The sequence below is a fragment of the Liolophura sinensis genome, chromosome 6 (assembly GCF_032854445.1).
Source record: "Liolophura sinensis isolate JHLJ2023 chromosome 6, CUHK_Ljap_v2, whole genome shotgun sequence".
NCBI lineage: Eukaryota > Metazoa > Mollusca > Polyplacophora > Chitonida > Chitonidae > Liolophura > Liolophura sinensis.
Window position 1 is genome coordinate 7,374,554 of NC_088300.1, and position 19,795 is coordinate 7,394,348.

The 19,795-nt window shown below is 40.9% G+C and overlaps 1 protein-coding gene across 1 annotated transcript; it reads right to left on the reverse strand.

Moving 5' to 3' along the window:
- Positions 1 to 781: 781 nt before the first annotated feature.
- Positions 782 to 3,570, reverse strand: LOC135468113 (silk gland factor 1-like). Its single transcript, XM_064746183.1, has one exon. The coding sequence runs from the start codon at positions 3,499 to 3,501 to the stop codon at positions 2,215 to 2,217; it is 1,287 nt and encodes a 428-aa protein (XP_064602253.1). The 5' UTR covers positions 3,502 to 3,570; the 3' UTR covers positions 782 to 2,214.
- Between the last annotated feature and the right edge of the window lie 16,225 nt (positions 3,571 to 19,795).

The window sequence follows — 19,795 nt, forward strand, 5'->3', positions numbered from 1 at the left end:
ACTGTGAAATTTATTAGTTCGTACTAAAGACAAAGATATAAAATGTTACTTACGTGAACTGATTGTCAAATGACTGAAAAAGACGGAATTATAAAAGCGGTACACAATTAATGTAAGCGTTAAGAGGTTATAACGATATGAACATCTTCCGTAAAAGTTCGATATATATATTTATAAATCTCCAATAACACAGTCAATACATTCCGGTGCCGAGGTTCACGAATAAAATTGAATATATTCTTGTGGGATTATGTAACTTGTGTACTATTTTTACTGCGCTTTTGTCAGATTTGTGTAGGACAAGAATACCATTTCGGGAGTATTTTTCAAGAAAAGAATAAGTGTTCGCTTGGCTGAGCAGATCTTGCGGCTTTCCACAATCTGTTGTGTGAGCTTTGGACCGATGATCTATCCTGTAGAGACAGCAGCCATAATACCATCAAACACACTATGTTTTCACAAAAGACGAGTTAGCACCGGGGTATATTTTTTGTCGATCGCCCTTTAGTTTTACAAATGCCATAAAGGCGAGTAAAATTGGGTCGAGTGGCGAGCAGATATAAAGGTTTAGAACTAGGTGGGTTTTATGGACGATCCCCTCGCACGTATACACGCTGAGGTATACATGTATACATATACACACATACTGTTAGCTATTAGAATTTCATATAGACTATGGTAGAGTGTATACGCCCTACCCACAGATGTAAGGTCTGACGCCAGTCCTGAGTCATATACAGATACTGATACCAGCAGACCTTATCGTGGTAAAGACCACTGTGAAATGTTGCTGTACCTGGCAACGGTCGTATGTCAACCAGTCCCTCAACTGGGGTCGGGCACAATTCTCTAATTACTAAATTTCCGTGAAACTATTCACAGCCAATTCAAAATCTGACAAGGAAACAAAACTCGAAGACCAATAATTTAGCTTGATAAAGACATTTAAGTGGTTTAATTTTTCTAAGAGAAGAGTAAAAAAAAAATGTTGGTTGGACACAGTGTTTGTGAGATTGGTGCGTGGACGTAGAGCATTCCACCGAGATCCGCCTATATTATAACTGCAGGCTGTGAGTCTCGTCTAGCAAGACCATAGTGATTGAGAAATTTGACTTGGATTGTCCGCTCTGAGACAGAATATATAAAGGATCGACTTCGTCACTCTTAAACATTTATTTTGAGTAAAATGCAGTAAAAATCTCAAATAACGGTAAAATATTATTCTGTACAACACCCTGTATTTGTCTTAGTTTGAGACGACGGCACCTATTTGTAAAGTCAGTATTAAATATCTTTGGTGAAAACAATGGCCGACTTTCTTCTCTAGATGAGACATGACTACAATTTTTACCTGGCATAATCTCTCTAGATCTACCCACTTTTACAACAAAAAATAACTATGCTAATTTTCTCCGACATAAAAAATCATTTTGTCAAGAAAAAAATCTTCAACTCTGTCAACTAAAATAGAAATAAAATCATGATAAATTACAGCAAATATACATTTCTACAGTTTTCTATATATAAGCACAAATCTTTTCCTTTAGAACAGCCTTTCAGAAACTGCCAGGAATGTTTGGAGCATAAATGGCGTCAACAAAGAAAATAACAATGTAAGTTTTTGAAACAATTTCCTAAATGATGAGACTTTTTCTGTAACTTTCTTCGTCAAAAAGAAAAACAAGAAAACACAAGGCGAAGATTGATACTGCGCCATTTTTCTGGTGAAATCATAAAAAACAACAGGTAACAAGTGGCACTTTGATGAACTAAGGCTACACAATGAAGGGACCACCTACTCATAGCAGAAATGAGACAACAGTGGAAGTGTGACAAAAATATCTCCCTAAGTCATGAACCCAAAGGAGATTGCATGGCAGTTATGGATTAGCAGACCACATACAAATACATATCTCGGACTATCCTCAGATCTCTTAAATTCACAGGGGACACAACATTTTGTTCACAACTCCAGCCAGAATGGCCTTCGAGGCAAGCACAAGAGACATTGTCACTCAAAGGTATCCGTCCGAAGAACTTGGAACGAGAACACAAAACAGGCAACTGAGATGTTCTCCAAAAATTCATCAAGCTGGTGGAGAAGGAACGGAGAAGATTCAGCTCTAATAGTAAAATATCAATGGATTGCCTTTGTCTATTTATATTTATATTCATATAGATAGATAGATAAGTAAGTATATCCACAACAACCACTCACAAACTGGCCGTTGAATGAGGTGTATACGTTTTGTAATAACTCCCGTCATTCGTCATGGGTGGTGAAGAGTCTTTTGGTAGATTTAAGGGTGACATTTGACTATAGCCATAGCCTTGCATGTCATACATTTTCATGTCCAGTTTGTTTTCCGCCGAAGACATAAGACTTGTGATTGAAAACGGGTGATTAAAATGTGGACCGTTTAACTGGTGGACGGGCGCGAGCATTCCTGGAGGCATCTCTGGGTGCTGAAGAGGGTGTCGAGATAGGCTCATTTCGTTCACTGACTGCTGTTGTTGTTGCTGCTGATGCTGAGGAGCTGAGAGGGTGGGTGCGGGTGGGGTGGAGGACAGACTATGCTCTATCTTAGGGGCTGGGGCCATATCCCCTGACAGCGAATGAGGAGGTGTGTTTGGTTCTGAGATACAGTCTGTTGTTGTTGTTGGGGTAGGTGAGCCACCATTATGAGGAGGTGTCTGGCCTGTCACATGAGAGGCTCGTGCGGCCTGTCTGATCACCTCTTTCTTGGGACATTTGAAGCGTTTTTGTCTCCTCAGGTAGCAGCCATTTTCAAACATGTTTCCGGAGTCCGGGTGTAGTGTCCAGTAGCTGCCTTTTCCGGGTCGGTCTGGTGTTCGTGGAACTTTGACGAAACAGTCATTAAACGACAAACTATGGCGAATTGAGTTCTGCCATCTCTGTTGATTCTGCCGATAAAACGGAAAGAGATCCATAATGAATTGATATATTTCACTGAGCGTACACATTTTGTTGGGGGACTGTTGAATGGCCATGGTGATCAGGGAGATGTAGGAGTATGGAGGTTTAGCGTGGGTATAACTCCTGCGGTAAGTCTTCTCCCGGGCGCGATTGATGGCTTGTGCTCTGTTCAGGTCCAGGGCGTTCCTCATCGGGGACATCGCGCCGTTCATGCCGTTCATAGGTGGCATACTGCCCATGGCGGCCATCCCGTTCATGCCACCCATAGTGTTCATAGTGTTCATACCTCCCATGGTGGATGGCATGGCCATGCTGCCCATTCCCATGCCTGACATGCCGGCAGCGCCCATGGACGTCATGCCCATCCCTCCGTGCATGGGCTGGGGGGAGTAGGAGCTCATGTTGCCCATAGACATTGAGCCCGGCATCGTACCCACCGAGCCCATACTGTTCAAACTGTTCATATTGGTCATACTCGTCATGGAGTAGCCGCTAGTACTCACGGAATCATACGGAGACTTCGTTGACAGCATCGTCATCCCCTCTTGCAGCCCGAGAACCATATAGAAGCAGGATAGTCCAACTTCACTGATCAGTTTTCAAAACACGAGAAATCGTGGAGGCAAATTGTAAGCACTTGAGAGAGGCAGAGGTAAAAATATAGCTAAACGAGGGCGACCTTTGGCAAATATACCTTGCCTAGAGAAACGCCCACATCTTGATGTGAAGAGCCGACGTGACCAATGAAAAGACGGCTGGCGTTAGGTTCCGCCCCTTTTATCCCAGAGCACTGTTTGAACCTTCTGTCGGGAGAGCTATTCATTGCCCGTCTGTCAATCACAAGCATTCACTACCGTTGCAGGCCGAGTAGTCGAGTTACAATGATGACAGATCCAATAGCCAAGCAACTTCAAATAAATATTGCCCCCCCCCCCTCAAAATAGAAAGCATGAAAAAAAACAAAAAAAAACATATAAGATATACAACGGTGACAATCTGAACTCCTTTATATATGTGTAGATATACATGCATTTTCTACAGATTTATTTGAAACCATTAAAGGAACATTTGTACACGATGTTGACATCAGATATAACCGTGTCGTTTGGAAAAGACTACAAGCTGCATTACACTGTGTGCCAGTCAATCGCTAAGCGGTTAGCTGGAGAAGCCTGGTCTAAGGGAAATAAGAGTATTGCCCACGACGAAGGTTTGGTGTTGAGGCCAGGAGAGTTTAATATACCTGACAAGACAGTAGATCAGCGCGGCCTACGCAGCAGGACATACATGGCCTATATTCCCGAACAGGATGGAAATAGATTAAGATGTCTGTTGGAAAGCTTACGTGCGAAGACGTTTATATTATTCAAATAAATGTGACAGGCCTTTTGCGGCGTGCATGATGAGAATTTGAATTGTACTATAGAAATCGGAACATTTCACTAACACTCCTCACTGAGCAGAAGAAAGATTTTCATCTATGTAGTTCTTTTCAGCAGCTTTGTGTGGAGTTTTGAAAAGCCCCGTTGAAAACTGTTCAGTGGCCTTACCTTTTGCAGCGTCACTTCAATATGGCTGTGTGCATAACAGTACATCTATGACTTCCTCGTTAGACCTCCGCCATTCGGCTCTCAAGTGCAACCTCCTGTCTGTTTGTTCTGAGACAACCCTATATAGATGTTATGACGACTTGGATGTACCCAACCCGACTACACACAGTGTAATCTCATCATTGTATTTGCGTTTAAAGATTCTGAAAAAAATAATCCCTACCTTTCTAATCTGCTTGTTACATTCCTTAAAAGATATCATTTGTGTATTTAAAATGTCTGTCTATAATCATGACTGATAGAACGACTGACTGGTTAAATAAGTGACTGACAATAAAGATTAACCAGTGCTCTGTGCATACATTTCACATAATATATTTGCTAGATCTGAATATATTTTCTTGCATACGTGTACTTTGGCATATCTATAACACAAGAAGCTTTGCAGTTCAACCGCTTTCAATTCGTCTCAGTCACAGCATGCAGTGACAGAACTATCCATGTCATCAGAAATTTCTTCCTGTTTCCATCAATGTATGGACTATACACAATTCCCAAGTGTTCTCCATATGAGTATGATAATATAAGGTATGTTACAAAACGTTACCTGTTCATTTTTAACAGCAAGTCTCTGCCTTATAAATTATTGTGTAAACTATACTTTAAATCATTCCATAATGATGCCATACATATTTATTAACTGACTTTAAAAACGTAAATAAAACAAACAATAATTTAGCTGTAACGATAGATACAAATACAACGAAACTGTCCACAAGTCCACAAGAGAAGTATATCTGTGGCTTTTTCACGTTATTCTGGGAACCGTAAAGAAAATTGTGGCTATAATCTTTAACTACCCTGAAATCATGTTTAACGCCAGATAATTCCTGCCTAAGTCTGCTAACTGGTTGTATCACAACATTTATATTTTTGCAAACGTTTTCTTTGTATAATTTTCATACCTGTAAAAATAAGCTCTTGTATGCGCTGTAATTAGATAATAACAAGAACGAGCCTGTGGTGTAAAATGGTTAATGGGGCTTTTGAGAAGTGACATGCAAATTTACACAGCTCTAGTCGCGACCAACCCACAAGACGATAACAAACAGAACGAGTTATCATTGAGTCTATTAAGGAATCTATCAACACATTAGAGAGGTGAGAGTTTTAAACAAAAGTGCGAAGGTGATAGAGCTCAGGTAAAAAAGAGAAAATGAAATGAAGGCGCTTGATTGATAATCCTGTATGACACGATATAGTGATCAGAACATTGATGTTTTAACACCTCCATTGCACTGCCCTATCGCCCAATCTCGCAGAAAAGAAACACCCCGCGGTCTAACTTATCCCAGAGGTGGTATAATGTTTAGGGTAAATGGAAAGTAAAGAGAGGCCTTCTCACACCACAGTACGGGGAATGGAGGTTTGCACCCCGGGGCCATTGTTTGAAGGTTACGTGAACAATCTGTCAGCTCAACAATACTGTTTGTACCGGTTTTCTCGCTGTGAATAAGTATTTGTTTGTTTTTCTTAACGTCCACGCTAAACAGGTGGAGGGGCCTGTTACACATAGACTGCTCCCTTTTCTTATTTGTGTGATTTCCTTTCTACAAGAAACATTGTGTTTTACCACCCTGGCAATTAAACAGGGGGTTAAATCCCCTCCCCTCTCCCTGGTTCTGCTGCCCTCTCCACTTTCTCCTCAGAGCAATGGACCTTCCTTTACCACAGGGGATAACTCCTACCCAATTTGTCATTAGTACTGTATGTAACACTGGGCTCGAGGAAATAATCTCCAAGAAATCAGGAAGTTTGCAGGAAAATGAGCCGATGCTTGGGTTGATATTAAATTATCAGATTTTCATTCGACTGGCCTAGTAACCTTATCAACATCTAGAACAGCAACATTTGCGCCCTGCAGCTCTTGGTCTTCACAGTCTGCAATAGGAGTTTATATAGGTTATCATAACATGTGGATACGGTAAACTTCAGGAAAGTTTCAACACTGATGAAGTAACTGAATCAGCGCGTAATCAAATCTCATCGATTGTTATTGATTAGTAATTCTTAATACCAACACTTGATCATTTACTTGATCATCTGGTTTGCCCTGTCTGCTAAAATGTTTTCTCTTTATGCGTTGATGTAAGAAAACTAGCTTTGAATGAGATGAAAGCAGCCGCCGAGCTGGTGTTTCATGAGCTCGCCTTTTTGCCCAGTGATTATCTGTTTTGTTATCCAAACAAGTTACGTGTGTATGTTTGTAGGTGATTACGGTTTGTTGAGTCCACATACACTCTGTTCCAAGTGGGCGGGGGAGGGCAAGGTTTGCATCTTCCGAGCCCAGACAGTATTAAACTTAACGTGTAGATGTGATGTTTCGGGGCCTATTCTTATCGTGCGGAACTGGTCAGTGACATAGTTGTGGTATATTTTGTTGACCCGAGTGATAGATCGTCCGTTTTAATCCGTCGGCGTTCCAATGGCTGTGCGCGATCACCTGGGTAACTCGGATTCTCTTCGTTGCAAACGGCTAAGCATACTGCCCAATTCTCCCCATACGTGGTCGCCATCATTTCTCAGTGGATATTTGTCCCCCAAATCGCCCAACATGTTTTGTGTAGCCGAAACTTCATCCTTCATTTAACTTTGAATATAGAGATAAATATGTCAACAAAACGAGATCCCGCAAGAATCTGCGCGACTTAGCGGAGATTATAACATCGCCATTGCGCGTTGTCATGGAGGCGCGCGGTCAGAAACTGGCGGCCATATTGACAAATAGAGTTGTTTGAAGAGACAGCTTATAATGGCGAGGTTCGCCTTTGTTTAAGTCCTGCAATCTGTCAACAGACTTTAATCAAGAGCCTGTTGGACGGAGAGTCTTACATCGGACACCACCAGCAAAACACAATCGACTCATTAGACCTATCTGTCTTTTATAGACTTTTCCTAACTCTGTCAATATATAGGTTTGTCAGAAGGGATTAGCATGGGCTCCCAGTTCGCTGTAAACCACTGAGTGTTGCCCGCAGCCATAGCTAATGGGTAAATGTACGTGCGCTGTGGACATAATGTACAATGAGATAGTTTGCTATTAGTGTAATGTTCACAAGCAAACATTACGGTGTCGTTGCTTTATAGCTTACGCATTAATGCTGATCAATTAGACTCCACCAGCGGAGAAACGGCACATTAATTTAACGCGTACCCTGAAGTAAAAGTCGTTCATTCAGTACTCTGAGGGCATCATGATGACTCGATAGGAAGTGAAATAAAAATAAGTCGCTGGCCTATCCCACTCAAAGTGGATGCATTCTGTGGAAGAATGAAGTAGAGATCCTTCTAGTTACCATGTATATTGGGATATGTGGACTTTGGTCATCGTTCCACGAGACCATTGTTAAAGCCTAAAGTTAGGTACTCTGAGGTAGATGTATGTAATTAAATACAGTTATAATTGTGACATTTGTGTGGCGACAGCATTAGAATGCATGGTATTTGGTTTATACATGCATACAGAGTGCTACAGTGCCTGTCCATGTTACCCGAGGGGTTAAGAAGTGTTTAAGTGTTAGGGGTCACTCTTCCCAGAGAAGTACAAGCGGTTTGAAGGACATTCACACATGACTCTTCATTTCCAAAAATATCTCCGTAAAATCACCAAAACCATGTAAAGAATAACCTGAAGTATAAGATTTGCGCAGACAGAATAATTATCTACGAGTCATATGTATCATCCCCACTTAGTGACGAGCTAGACTGTGTTATACAGCAGGGGCATGCAAATATCAGGGGTGATCTAAGTCTTGTACACAGAAAAGTGAAAGTTGATACAGGAACGTGAGTTATTGTCCGCTCAGGTAGGAAAAAAAACGGGCTATAGTTTAGGAGCGCTTTTTAGTTTAGGAGTACTATCATCGATAAAACGACACAGGAGAGTAAGGGGTGCTTCCGGACAAGATTAGGAGAGGGCCATGAAGATACAAGAGCAAATACTGTTACTAACTCTACCACTATACCAAACTTGGATATGTTGGTTTCTCTCAATTCACCTCTCCGCTGCTGAAAGATATGCTGAATATCAGTGTTGATTACTCAGCCAGAATTGATTTGTTCTTGCATTTGATTGTCTTTGGTCTATATAATAAAGATTTAAGGAAATTTGTACTCTATGTTTTTGATACGTATTTTAACTGACTACAAATTGAGTCCAAGTCCAGCTCATGCTGGCTTCCTCTGCGACCGGTACGTGGGCGGCAACACATACAGCATTTATTTATTTATTTAATCATTTGATGGTTGTTTTACACTGTGCTCAAGAATATTTCACTTATTCGACGGCGGCCACAATAATGCTGACCGCCGTCGTATCAACACATCAATTGTCTGAACTTCTATATATGACACAGAAATAAAGCAAATAAACAATAAAAATTGATTTCAGTCACAAACTAGATGCTGTAAGGCCTACGTGATATGCGGTTAGAAATTCAAAAATTTCCTCTTCAGACTTTGATTTACCTGTACATGAAGATGTCGGCATATCACTCCTGCGATGTGCCTGCCGATTTACACACTTCAGTCTATGTTTTCATATTTCATATTTTCCCCACCCCCACAAAATGTTTTTAGAGGCGTGGCTTACGTGCAGAATTTCGTGAAAGACAAATAAGTTTGTAATATCATTTAGACTTCAACATGCAGTGCTACCTCGAGTAGTGCAATTTCAACGTTCAATCTCTTTTCAGAGTTATGTGGGGTATTACGCACGGCTGCTTATTATTGCACATGGAAGAAAATAAGGGGTAGGTAGGGTATCACACGTGGGTTCGTAATGTTGTAAATTTGGGCCAGTATGCTGGTTTCCTCTTCGGTCGTACGTGGGAAGATTTGACAGAAAGCTGTGGATGGTCGTGGGCTTCCCCGGAGCTCTGAACGGTTTCTCGCCACCATAATGCTGGCCGCCGTCGTATAAGTGATAATATTGCAAATGAAAGAGATTAAAGGGAAAGGTCATTACTTCTTCCTTGGATGTCAAGGAACAAGTTCCTCGCGCGCCGATGTCCTTCGGAAATGACGATTGGCCAGTCACAAACGTGTCCGTGATCTGCCGGTGAGGCTTTCCGTGTCACGTGGGCTTGACAGGGCAGATAGGGAAGCTCAGCTAGATAAAACGAGTCCCTGAACGGGCATAAATTATTACAAAAACCCACGTGAAATCCGTGTCGTATTTCGGGAAGCTGAGAAAACAATTAAGCTCGCTACTGTGGACTACAGAATGGTAGCTGTCTGACTGGTTATATCAGTGTTAGGGTCACATGGTTATCATAGACTGTAATTATTAAAGAATGTAAAGCGTGAGTAAGTGGTAACAGATATGCACGGATATGATCCACATATGTGGTATGTATTTATTGTAATGGCTATCAAATGGCATTTACCATTGTTGGTGCCGTAATGACATGAGATATATTTTAATCTATTTAGTAATTAATCCCGATAGCACAGTTGGTAGAGCGCCCGATTCGGGAGCGGTAGATCCAGGGTCAATTCTGGGTCAAGTCACACCTAAGACTTTAAAAGAGGAAGTTGTAACATCCTCACTTGGCGTTCTGAAGGGGATAGTGCAAATACTGGTTCATCCGTATCCGTATAATGGCTCGGGCAGGGCGCCTTACTTGCCTTCGGTAAGTCGTCTCAGTGAAGCAGCATTAGATGAAAGAGCAGTGGAAATCAGTCCTGCACCAAGGACTCGCTCACTCACTCACTCATTCTATTTAGTTGTTGTATGCTTTATGTAAGCCCAACTAACCCGGGTTCGCGGGAAGTCCATGGAAGACCAATGTACCTCGCAAAATAAAGTACTTTGAACCTAAGGACAACCCAACAAACAAACTCTTCAATCAATCGAGAGCGTCTTGGCGCTCTATGGGAGGTCTACTCTTGTATTCTGTTGTACTAATCTGCGATGTTATGAATGATGTCATTTTGTAATTTTAAATGTATACCTTTGGCTACGTTATCATTCTGTAGATAATACATTATTTAAGATAAAAATAAATTACCTATGTTAAAATCGAACAGAAAAAGCAGTGGTATATATTACGTCATTGGATGTATCCACTACACGTAATGCACGTCTCACACTAAGAGATCAAGGTACAGCATACTATTCATTGGCGTGTAGAACACACAAACTGCATAGTAGAGAAACTCATGAATAGAAAACAAGACTGATATTTGTCATCATATGATCATCACTTGATCCTCCAGAGAGTTTCCTGAGAATGATTAACCTAAGATCCTGAATTTACAGTGTTTTAACTCGTGAATAGGTGCGTTTAGCACCTGGATAAGAAACCATCCTTTCAGTTTTAAGGTGTACACGGTTATCATCAAATTTCAAATAAAAGAAATCAGTTTTGGAGTAATTCTGCGTGTACGTAGTAGTATGAAGAAAGTGGTGTAGTGCTGGTGTTTGAAGTGTCTACAAGTGCCGTTTTTCAGTGATGTAGGGGGCGTGGGAACACCGCATTCCTATCTGACTGAGAAGAATGGGCTTCTTTCTTGGGCATGTCAAACTGGCCGTGTTGCAATAAGGCAACTGGGCGGGTCTGTAACTCGGCTAATCACAGGTACACCTTTTTTGTACCTTGTAAAAACTTAATTTAAAAAAATCCTCCCAGAAAAGCTCGGGTCAAAGGGACGATAACAAGCGGTGATCTAACGCTTAGTGGGACACCTGCATTTACAATCACCCAGTCAACCGGAACCTAAGCATGAGGTCAAGGGGCAAGTGGTACCGATAGGGCCTGGGCTGGGCAGTGAGAAGAGGGTTGAGAGGGTGGCCAGGATCCAAAGCGGGGGTGGGAAGGAGGCAGTGTTGGCTCAGATAAGAACCAGGATAAGGAACTAAATTATTATCTCTTGTTTCTTATCTCTTTGGATTTGTATTTTCAGCTTATTTATTTTCTGTTGTTATTTATTATCTGCGCAATATGAAACAATCAATTAAATAACTGTGGATGTTGAGATACATGTGTTAATGTGTATAAAAAAGAATGTATTCTGAAAATACATTCGCTTTATACGGTCTAGGGCTGTCTAATGTTAGCAAACAGAGCGAAATAAACTCGTTTCCTTCAACAAAACAGTGCAACTGAGCCTGATATAGCTACTCGAACTGTAAAATAAAACAATGGCTGAGTTCATCTGTACTCAGATACTTTGAAATGAATGTTACTTTTCAGTACTAACTGAACAGATGCTTCGGGAAAATGTGGTTAGTTTTCGTATTAATGCTTAAATCTTGGAATACATGTACTTCAGTTTGGCTAAGCAGTGACAGGTGTATTTTTACATATGTCAAATGCGTAATCAGTTTGCTGAGCACGTGTTCAGCATGTATTCAAATGTGTCGGCAAAGTCAACGAAATTGTGTCTCCTTATACAAATAAATTTATCTGTAAATATTGACGGTTTTGTTGAGTGGCCCACATGCCATTGTGTTTTGTTGGCTGTTTCCAACTTAGTTCTAAACTATCGAATTCACTATGTTGTAATTAAAATACTTAGTCCGCTTCCCACCGGAAGTCGATTGACAGAATAGTAAAAATGAACACCTTCTTGGCTAGAAAGCGGAACACTGACTTTCCCAATCACTCATTAATATGCAGAAGGACTCTGAACTCTACCGGATCCAGCCGTTTTAAATCAAATTAAGCCAAATTGTTTGCCGTACTGAGTGAAGAGCTGCTTCCTTACTGTATTGTTATGAGCTCGTTGTAAAGCAACCTGGTTCTGACGAGACACCAGGTTGTGGCGCAACTGGATGTCCATTTCCAGCACAGACTCAGGTCATTTCCGGTAGAGTTCTCGCCACGTCTCGTAATCCCCATGGGATTGTTCGAGAACAAGGGCTTTACACCTGCGACCTCTCCAAGCCTTGCTACAAGAAGACATTGAAATGAACCTTTAGCCCTCGTCATCTACATAACCCATAGCTTTGAGGGCGGTCACAAAAGATGTCTTTACAGAAGTGAAAGTGGAGACGACAGACTAAAGCCTCGCCCCATATCGTGACGTAGGGCAGAAAAAAGGCAGAAAAGACGGTTTTATTTTCTTAATGAATCGGGACTTTTGAGCGCACGTGGTTTGGAGTTGTGGACAATGGAGACCATTAAGTAAGCCCTCAGGCGGAATCCGCTGTTCCTTTTCGTGAACACCCTCGCCTTTTGTCAGCAAATCAGTGAGCAGTTCAAACTAACATAAACATCTAATTTAGGCGATACATACTTCACTGTCCATTCCCGGGAGGTTACGTGAGCTCCTTCTCTACCAACAACCAGGGTTCCATCCATGGTTGTAGAAGGGCCGGCTGGTTCTGCTTATTAATTTATTTACAGACTGATTAAAAAAACCGTCCCTTGAAGTTTTATCTCTTTACCACACTTTCGGATTTACGCATTAATTTTTACCACAGGTATAATTAAACCCCCATAATAGATAATGCCATTGCCAAACTGCCTCAAAGTCGGGAGACTCGGCTTTGACCCGAAGACTTTAAAAGTGGTACTTGTTGCTGTCTCGCCTGGCGCTCAGCGCTGAAAGGTTAAAGCAAGGAAACATAACTAGTTGACTCGGTGTCAGTATAATGTGATTGAGTGAGGTGTCATGTCTGGTGTCTTCAACATGATACTTCAGTGACGGCAGCACATTGGCGCCATGTACTCGCCCTGACATAAGGGAAATGATTTTAAATACCTTGTCTATCAAAAATGATAATTTTTTTTTACTAAGCCTGAAGGAGCCTAAAATACCCGGAGTAAACCACTGGCGTTAACTAACAAGATTGCCCACGTGTCACGCAGACATTATCATCGGGAGAACAGGCTCAGTGTGTATGTCAATTTTACTGAAAGTGTGTATGTCTTTTTACTGAAAGCATGAACCTCATGCACAGTCACCTAAAGTCACAGCACGAGTGCTGTCAGTTGCCGATTGTCATGAAGATAACGATTTATTTACTTATTTATTTGATTGGTGTTTTACGCCGTACTCAAGAATATTTCACTTATACGACGGCGGCCAGCATTATGGTGGGTGGAAACCGGGCAGATCCCGGGGGAAATCCAAGACCATCCGCAGGTTGCTGACAGACCTTCCCACTTACGCCAGAGAGGAAGTGGACTTGAACTCACAGCGACCGCATTGGTGAGAGACCCCTGTGTCATTACGCTGCGCTAGCGCGCTAACCAACTCAGCCACAGAGGCCCCTAGAGATAACAAGAATAACAAGATACACGGGAATCTCGATGATCCTCTACGAGGCTAGGACTGGACCAACACCGATCGTATGTGATAGACAAATAAATCAATTAAACCTGCATTTGGAATGGAATTACAGGTCTGCGTTTCGCATTAATTTGTAGTACGTTATATGATTTATTTATATTTATGTGTTTGGTTGATATTTTAAACCCTGCTCAAGAGTATTTCACTTATGCGACGGCGGTCAACATTATGGTAGGAGGAAACCGGACATGGCCTGGGGGGAAACCCACAACCATCCGCAGGTTGCTGCCAGACCTTCCCACATATGGCCGGAAAGAACGCCAGCATGACCTGGACTTAAACTCACAGCTATCGCATTGGTGAGAGGCTCCTGGGTCATTGCATCGCCTTGGCATGCTAACCACCTCGGCCATGGAGGCTCCGTTATGGTGGAAGGAAACCGGGCAAAACCTGAGGAAATACACTAGGCTGATATTATTTGAAGTATCTCATCGGTGTTAGTTGCAATAGCCAGTAATGGCACTACAGGCTCGAAGGCAGAGTCAGAACACCTGTCATATATTCCGGTTTCAGTTATACCGGAAGCAAAAGAACAGCCAGAATATCGTGTATGAGGCTAAAATTACATTCAGAACTCAGCGAATTTAGTTCATATATATACAAAACCAAACATATCTCAAACAAGCTTTTATTGCCACTGTTTATATAATCACCATTTAGATCAGATAAAGTTGTATATATTGTTCCTAGTTCCTTGTTATGTGGAACTGATTTCGGGTTGAGAATTAGGCCGGGTTTATTGGAATATCGTTTTCAGGTCTAAATCTTAATATTATGGAAAGTCTGTCTTTTTTTGTATGTGTGACATTTTTTATGCAGATGGCATCCTCAGGAGCACATTTCTGCCTGGACAACCAAGGGGATTTCCCTTCCCATATAATACTAGCATTTGTGGTTGGACAACCCTGGTGATTTCCCTTCCCATATAATACTAGCATTTGTGATTGGACAACCATGGTGATTTCCCTTCCCATATAATACTAGCATTTGTGGATGGACAACCAAGGTGATTTCCCTTCCCATATAATACTAGCATTTGTGGTTGGACAACCAAGGTGATTTCCCTTCCCATATAATACTAGCATTTGTGTAAAGCGCTGACTGGTGTTCACGGTATTATGTAGGCTACATGGGAGTACTTCGCATACAGTTAAGACAAGCCAAAAGAAGGAAATCTTTGAGCAAACAGACAGGGGTAGTTAGTTGGAAGCCATAAAAGAACAAATCAAGAGACGTGTTCAAATTCATCTTACTCTAAAAGTCTGACAAGTCAGGCAACGTGTTTAAAGGGCCCTTTATGGTAAGGCGGGCAATCGGCCCCAGCTCAAGAAATTGTGCACCTCAAGACGCTGTGAGTGACAGCTGCTGACACGTTAACCATATAACTTTGTTTGGTGATTTGACCAAGTTTTATACTTCTCACTTGGAAATTTACGGAACTGTGCTGGGATTTTGAAATTTGAACCTTCTTTCTTTCCTCTCTGGGGCCAATTCTCTGATTTACCGTAGCGGGTCCTTTATCTCCCACTAGTTCACATTCATCTTTCGCTAAAAACTTGAAAAGTCCATATTCATCCCCTCTAAGCGCCTCATTTGTCAGATGACTTGTTCAAATTCGTCTCCCGCCGACGTGCCGAGAAATCATGTGATGTGTTCAAATTTATATCCCTCTAAACGCCTGACGTGATGTGACGTGATCAGCTTTATCTCTCGCTTAACGTCTGAGAAGTCAGGTAACGTGTTCAAATTTATCTTTCAGTGAACGTCTGACAAATAAGGTAAATTGTTTAAATTCATCTCCCGCTGAACGCCTGACAATTCAGGTAACACGTTCAAATTCATCTCCCGCTGAGCGCCCGACAAATCAGGTAAAATGTTTAAAAATCAGATGGCATGTTCAAATTCAGCTCTGGCTAAGCCTATGACAAATCAAGTGACATGTTCAAATTTGTCTCTCGCTGTACGCCTGACAATTCAGGTAACACGTTCAAATTCATCTCCCGCTGAGCGCCCGACAAATCAGGTAACATGTTTAAATTCACCCCCGCGCTATACGCCTGACAAATCAGATGACATGTTCAAATTTTTCTCCTGCTAAACGCCTGACAAAACAGGTGGCATGTTCAATTTCAGCTTTGGCTGTAAGATGTCTTCTACCAGCTCTTAGACATGATAATGAATGGTGATGTGAAAACCTGTGAAGGACATATATTCACCTTCGATGACTTTAAATGAAACTATATATCCGCTTCAGATGATACATACCTGGACTTGTACACCACAACGGTTTCTTGTCACGCCGACTTTATGACAAGAAGGGTTTTCAGTTTTTACATTATAAACTATCCTTACGTGGATATAGTAATACACCGAAGGGTTCAGCATATGGCGTGAACATAGCCAAGTTTCTTAAATTTTACGATGAGTATAGTTGTGTTGTAAGTAAATATGGACGGAGTATCCAGGGTCTCTGACACTCTGCTTCATGAATGTGCTTACTTTATAACTATGCCTGCTTCATAATTGTGCCTGCTTCATAATTGTGTCTGATTCCGCTTGCCCGTTATGGATTGTATATATTCACAGCATTTTTTTCGCGACTTTTTTTCCGGTTTCTCCGATCTCGAAAGAGTTCCGTATTAAGAGTTGATTTATAGAACTCTAGTTTTAGGTAGGAAAGTCTGACAGTAACCTGCGGATGGTTTTGGGTTTCCCTCGGGCTCTGCTCGGTTTCCTCCCACCATAAAGCTGGCCACAGTCATATAAGTGAGAGTACGTTGTAAAACACCAATCAAATAAATAGATAAATAATTTGTGGCTGTTTATGTATGTTTCCGCTACTTGGTCAGATAAATAAGGATTTATTGTGTGTTGTCTATTCTTTGAAGCCAAGATCTGAATGGTCAAAGGATAATGTCGTGTAGTCTTTTCACCAGGAAACAGTATGAAATTCAGTGTGACACTCCAGGGGCATGGATAAGCGATACAGCTGGAGTGTATTGTGAGTGTGCGTGGCAAACATATTTAGATGTATCCCTATTATCACTGTCTGACTGTTTAATCGTCTGTTCACGGTTGTGGTTTGCTGATAACTACACATTTCTACATCAGTCATACGACATACATTACTGCTTAAAACATATTAACTCAACTTTGCTTTTCCGTTGGCGATTTGACTCGCCAGTTAGCTCGTGTACTCTACTACTCTGAGCAATTGTCTATAATCTCAAATCCTCAGCTCAGGCACGTTTTTAAATGACGTGTCTGTTTAAAGGTTCACCGTTCTTTATGAGGTAACAGGCGAAATGTTACCAGGAATAAAGGATGCTTATCATGTCATCCGAAGTGAACCGTGTTTTAATGTTGTACTTTCGACTTGAGGTCGGACGAGTGTGTATTATAAGTTAGATATGTTTCTTATCAAATTACATTGATAGAAGGTGTAGCGCTGATTGTCTATGTGGCAAATGGCCTCACCACAGAAATTCCACAAAGAGCGCTTCTAACAGGGCTGCATCCAATGCCGGTGTCGGTCTTGTTGAAGCACTGTTGATAAAGGCATTATTAAGTTTAAAACATAAAAATTATTTGGTACTCTTAAGAAATTGACCAAACTCACTTCTTATTCCTCGTCATTCGTCTGATACCACACGTAAACGAAGATGTCGCATTTTAACTCAATAACATGCGGCCACGCACTTGTGCACTATTTCAGGTTACCCAGTCTAAGGGACACTACTCCAGTGGCCCAACTTTTGCACACTGTATCTTCTAACTAAAGGCTGTCCAACGCATCACAGGGAAGGACATGGTATAACTTGTAAAGAGTGGCGTAGTCCAAATAAATTGCCAGGAATTACAACACCTATCAGACATTTTTGTCTTCCAGTTAAATCTTCACAATTTTCATCAAATGCCCTTTAACGAAAATCGTCATGCAAATAACGTTCATTTCCGGACTGGACATTTATTTTAGCAAGTTCCTTGAATCTCAAAAATATATGGAAAGGGTTTCATTAAGGAAATTAAATGTTTTCTACCAAAGTGCACTAGTAAAGCAAGCTGTTTGCCTTTTATTCCCATTCCCGTGATATCTTAAAATGTAAGATGGCATAAATTTATTCCTGATGTAAATAAATCATTTCCGATATCATCAATTCACTTACTGACGTGTTAATATGTTTTTAAGATATCATGAAGTACTTTGTAGATACCCAAAAAGAAAGTGTTGAAGATATCAAGAACAGAATTAAAATATTACTAATACTGTATGTTTTTGATATCTTCAAATTATTTCCAGATTTCAGGAATTCATTTCATCATATCACAATTTCAATTCATGGCATCACGAATTTATTTTAGGATTTCATTAAATACAGTTGACGGGAGAACACAGATGTCCTATTATTCCTAGTAAAAAGCATTGCTGGGTACGTGGTTCAACTGTATGTTATTTTCATACCTTATAAGTTGTTTGGCAACATGGCAAGAACAGTTTTGAGGTATAAGAAAAAAAAAATTGGGAAATACAGAAAAATCTAGAAAAGTTGACCCTCAAGTCTGGAAGCATAAAGATTATCGTGAAAGGTCGCAGGAACTTATTATTACGTTTCATGGACATGCGCATTTCCTCCATTACACCAGGACGACTGAAATGGCGGCAAACACGAGTTCCCTCTGTGTCAGATTAAATAAATCTAGGATCTAGTAAATCCAATTCAGGACATCATTAGTTCATTTTATGGTGTCATTAATTGAAATAAAGATATCTTAAATTATTTTAGCATATCAAAAAATGGGGATTATAAAGTAAACCGGCTTGCCATACAATAACCTACAATGTTTAAGGGAGAAGAAAATTTAATAAATTGACACTATAGGCTGAAAAGACCACATTTTTTCTATCTGGTGGTGTCTGCTGCATAATTTTGCGATTTTTCCTCGCCATATACGTAAAGACTGAAAACGGCAAAGCTGGCATAAATCGCTGGGTCTATCGCGCCCTCCATCTTTAACACCCTGTAATTTATACTGGGGGTGTGTTGCCTCTCAGTCAGTGAGAGTCGTTAAAACTGCCGGCTTGTTCGTGTAAACTCGGAACCTACGTCCAACATTCCGGTTTCCCGATCGTCAAGCGGAAAACGAACTGTACTGTTCGTTACCTTCTGGGAAGAAGATTCCTACCGGAACTGTACGAACTACACTTCGGCGGTTTCCGAAGGCAATTCTCCCCCTAACACAGAAGACTTCAGGACTAGTTCTTAGGCAAAATGGAGTCGCCCACAGCGGATTTTGGCGCTGACTTTATTTATAATATATCAACTTGAGGTACATATTAGAATTTCTTAATGGCATGCACCTGCGAGGAAATGCATACCCTTTTCAATGGTATTTGTTTGACATTTAAGTTTTCTTCTCCTTTAAGGGCTTTAACTTGCGGAGATTTGTAGGTGAACAAGCTATGGTCCAAGGGGCAATACTTTGCTGGTCAAACTCGATCATGGTTACCGTTCTTAGCTGTCAACGGTTGTGTACACAGGTGTGTGTCTATCCTGTATCATTCCTTCAAATCGCTGAGTGTGAACAGTCATCCAGCTTTAGCAGCATGGAGCACTGTATATTGTTACAGTAAATCCTGTTGTAAATATTTTAATTCTGCACCTATGTGGTGTAATTTAACTCTAGTCAATGTGTATTTACAGCACTGTCTGTAAAACTGTAGCAGTTTGATCATTTACAGTGCACTTTGCTGTAAATGTACACTGGTTTTCTTCCTAGAAATGTAGATTTTGTTAATTTGCAATGGAGTTAACTGATTATTTACAATGGTATATGTAGAAATATACTACTATTCTGGATGTAGCTATTAAACAGCACATCTTGTAAATCTACAGTGAAAAGCACTGGTCACAAAATTGTCAGCACTTTTCATTGTAAAGTTACACTG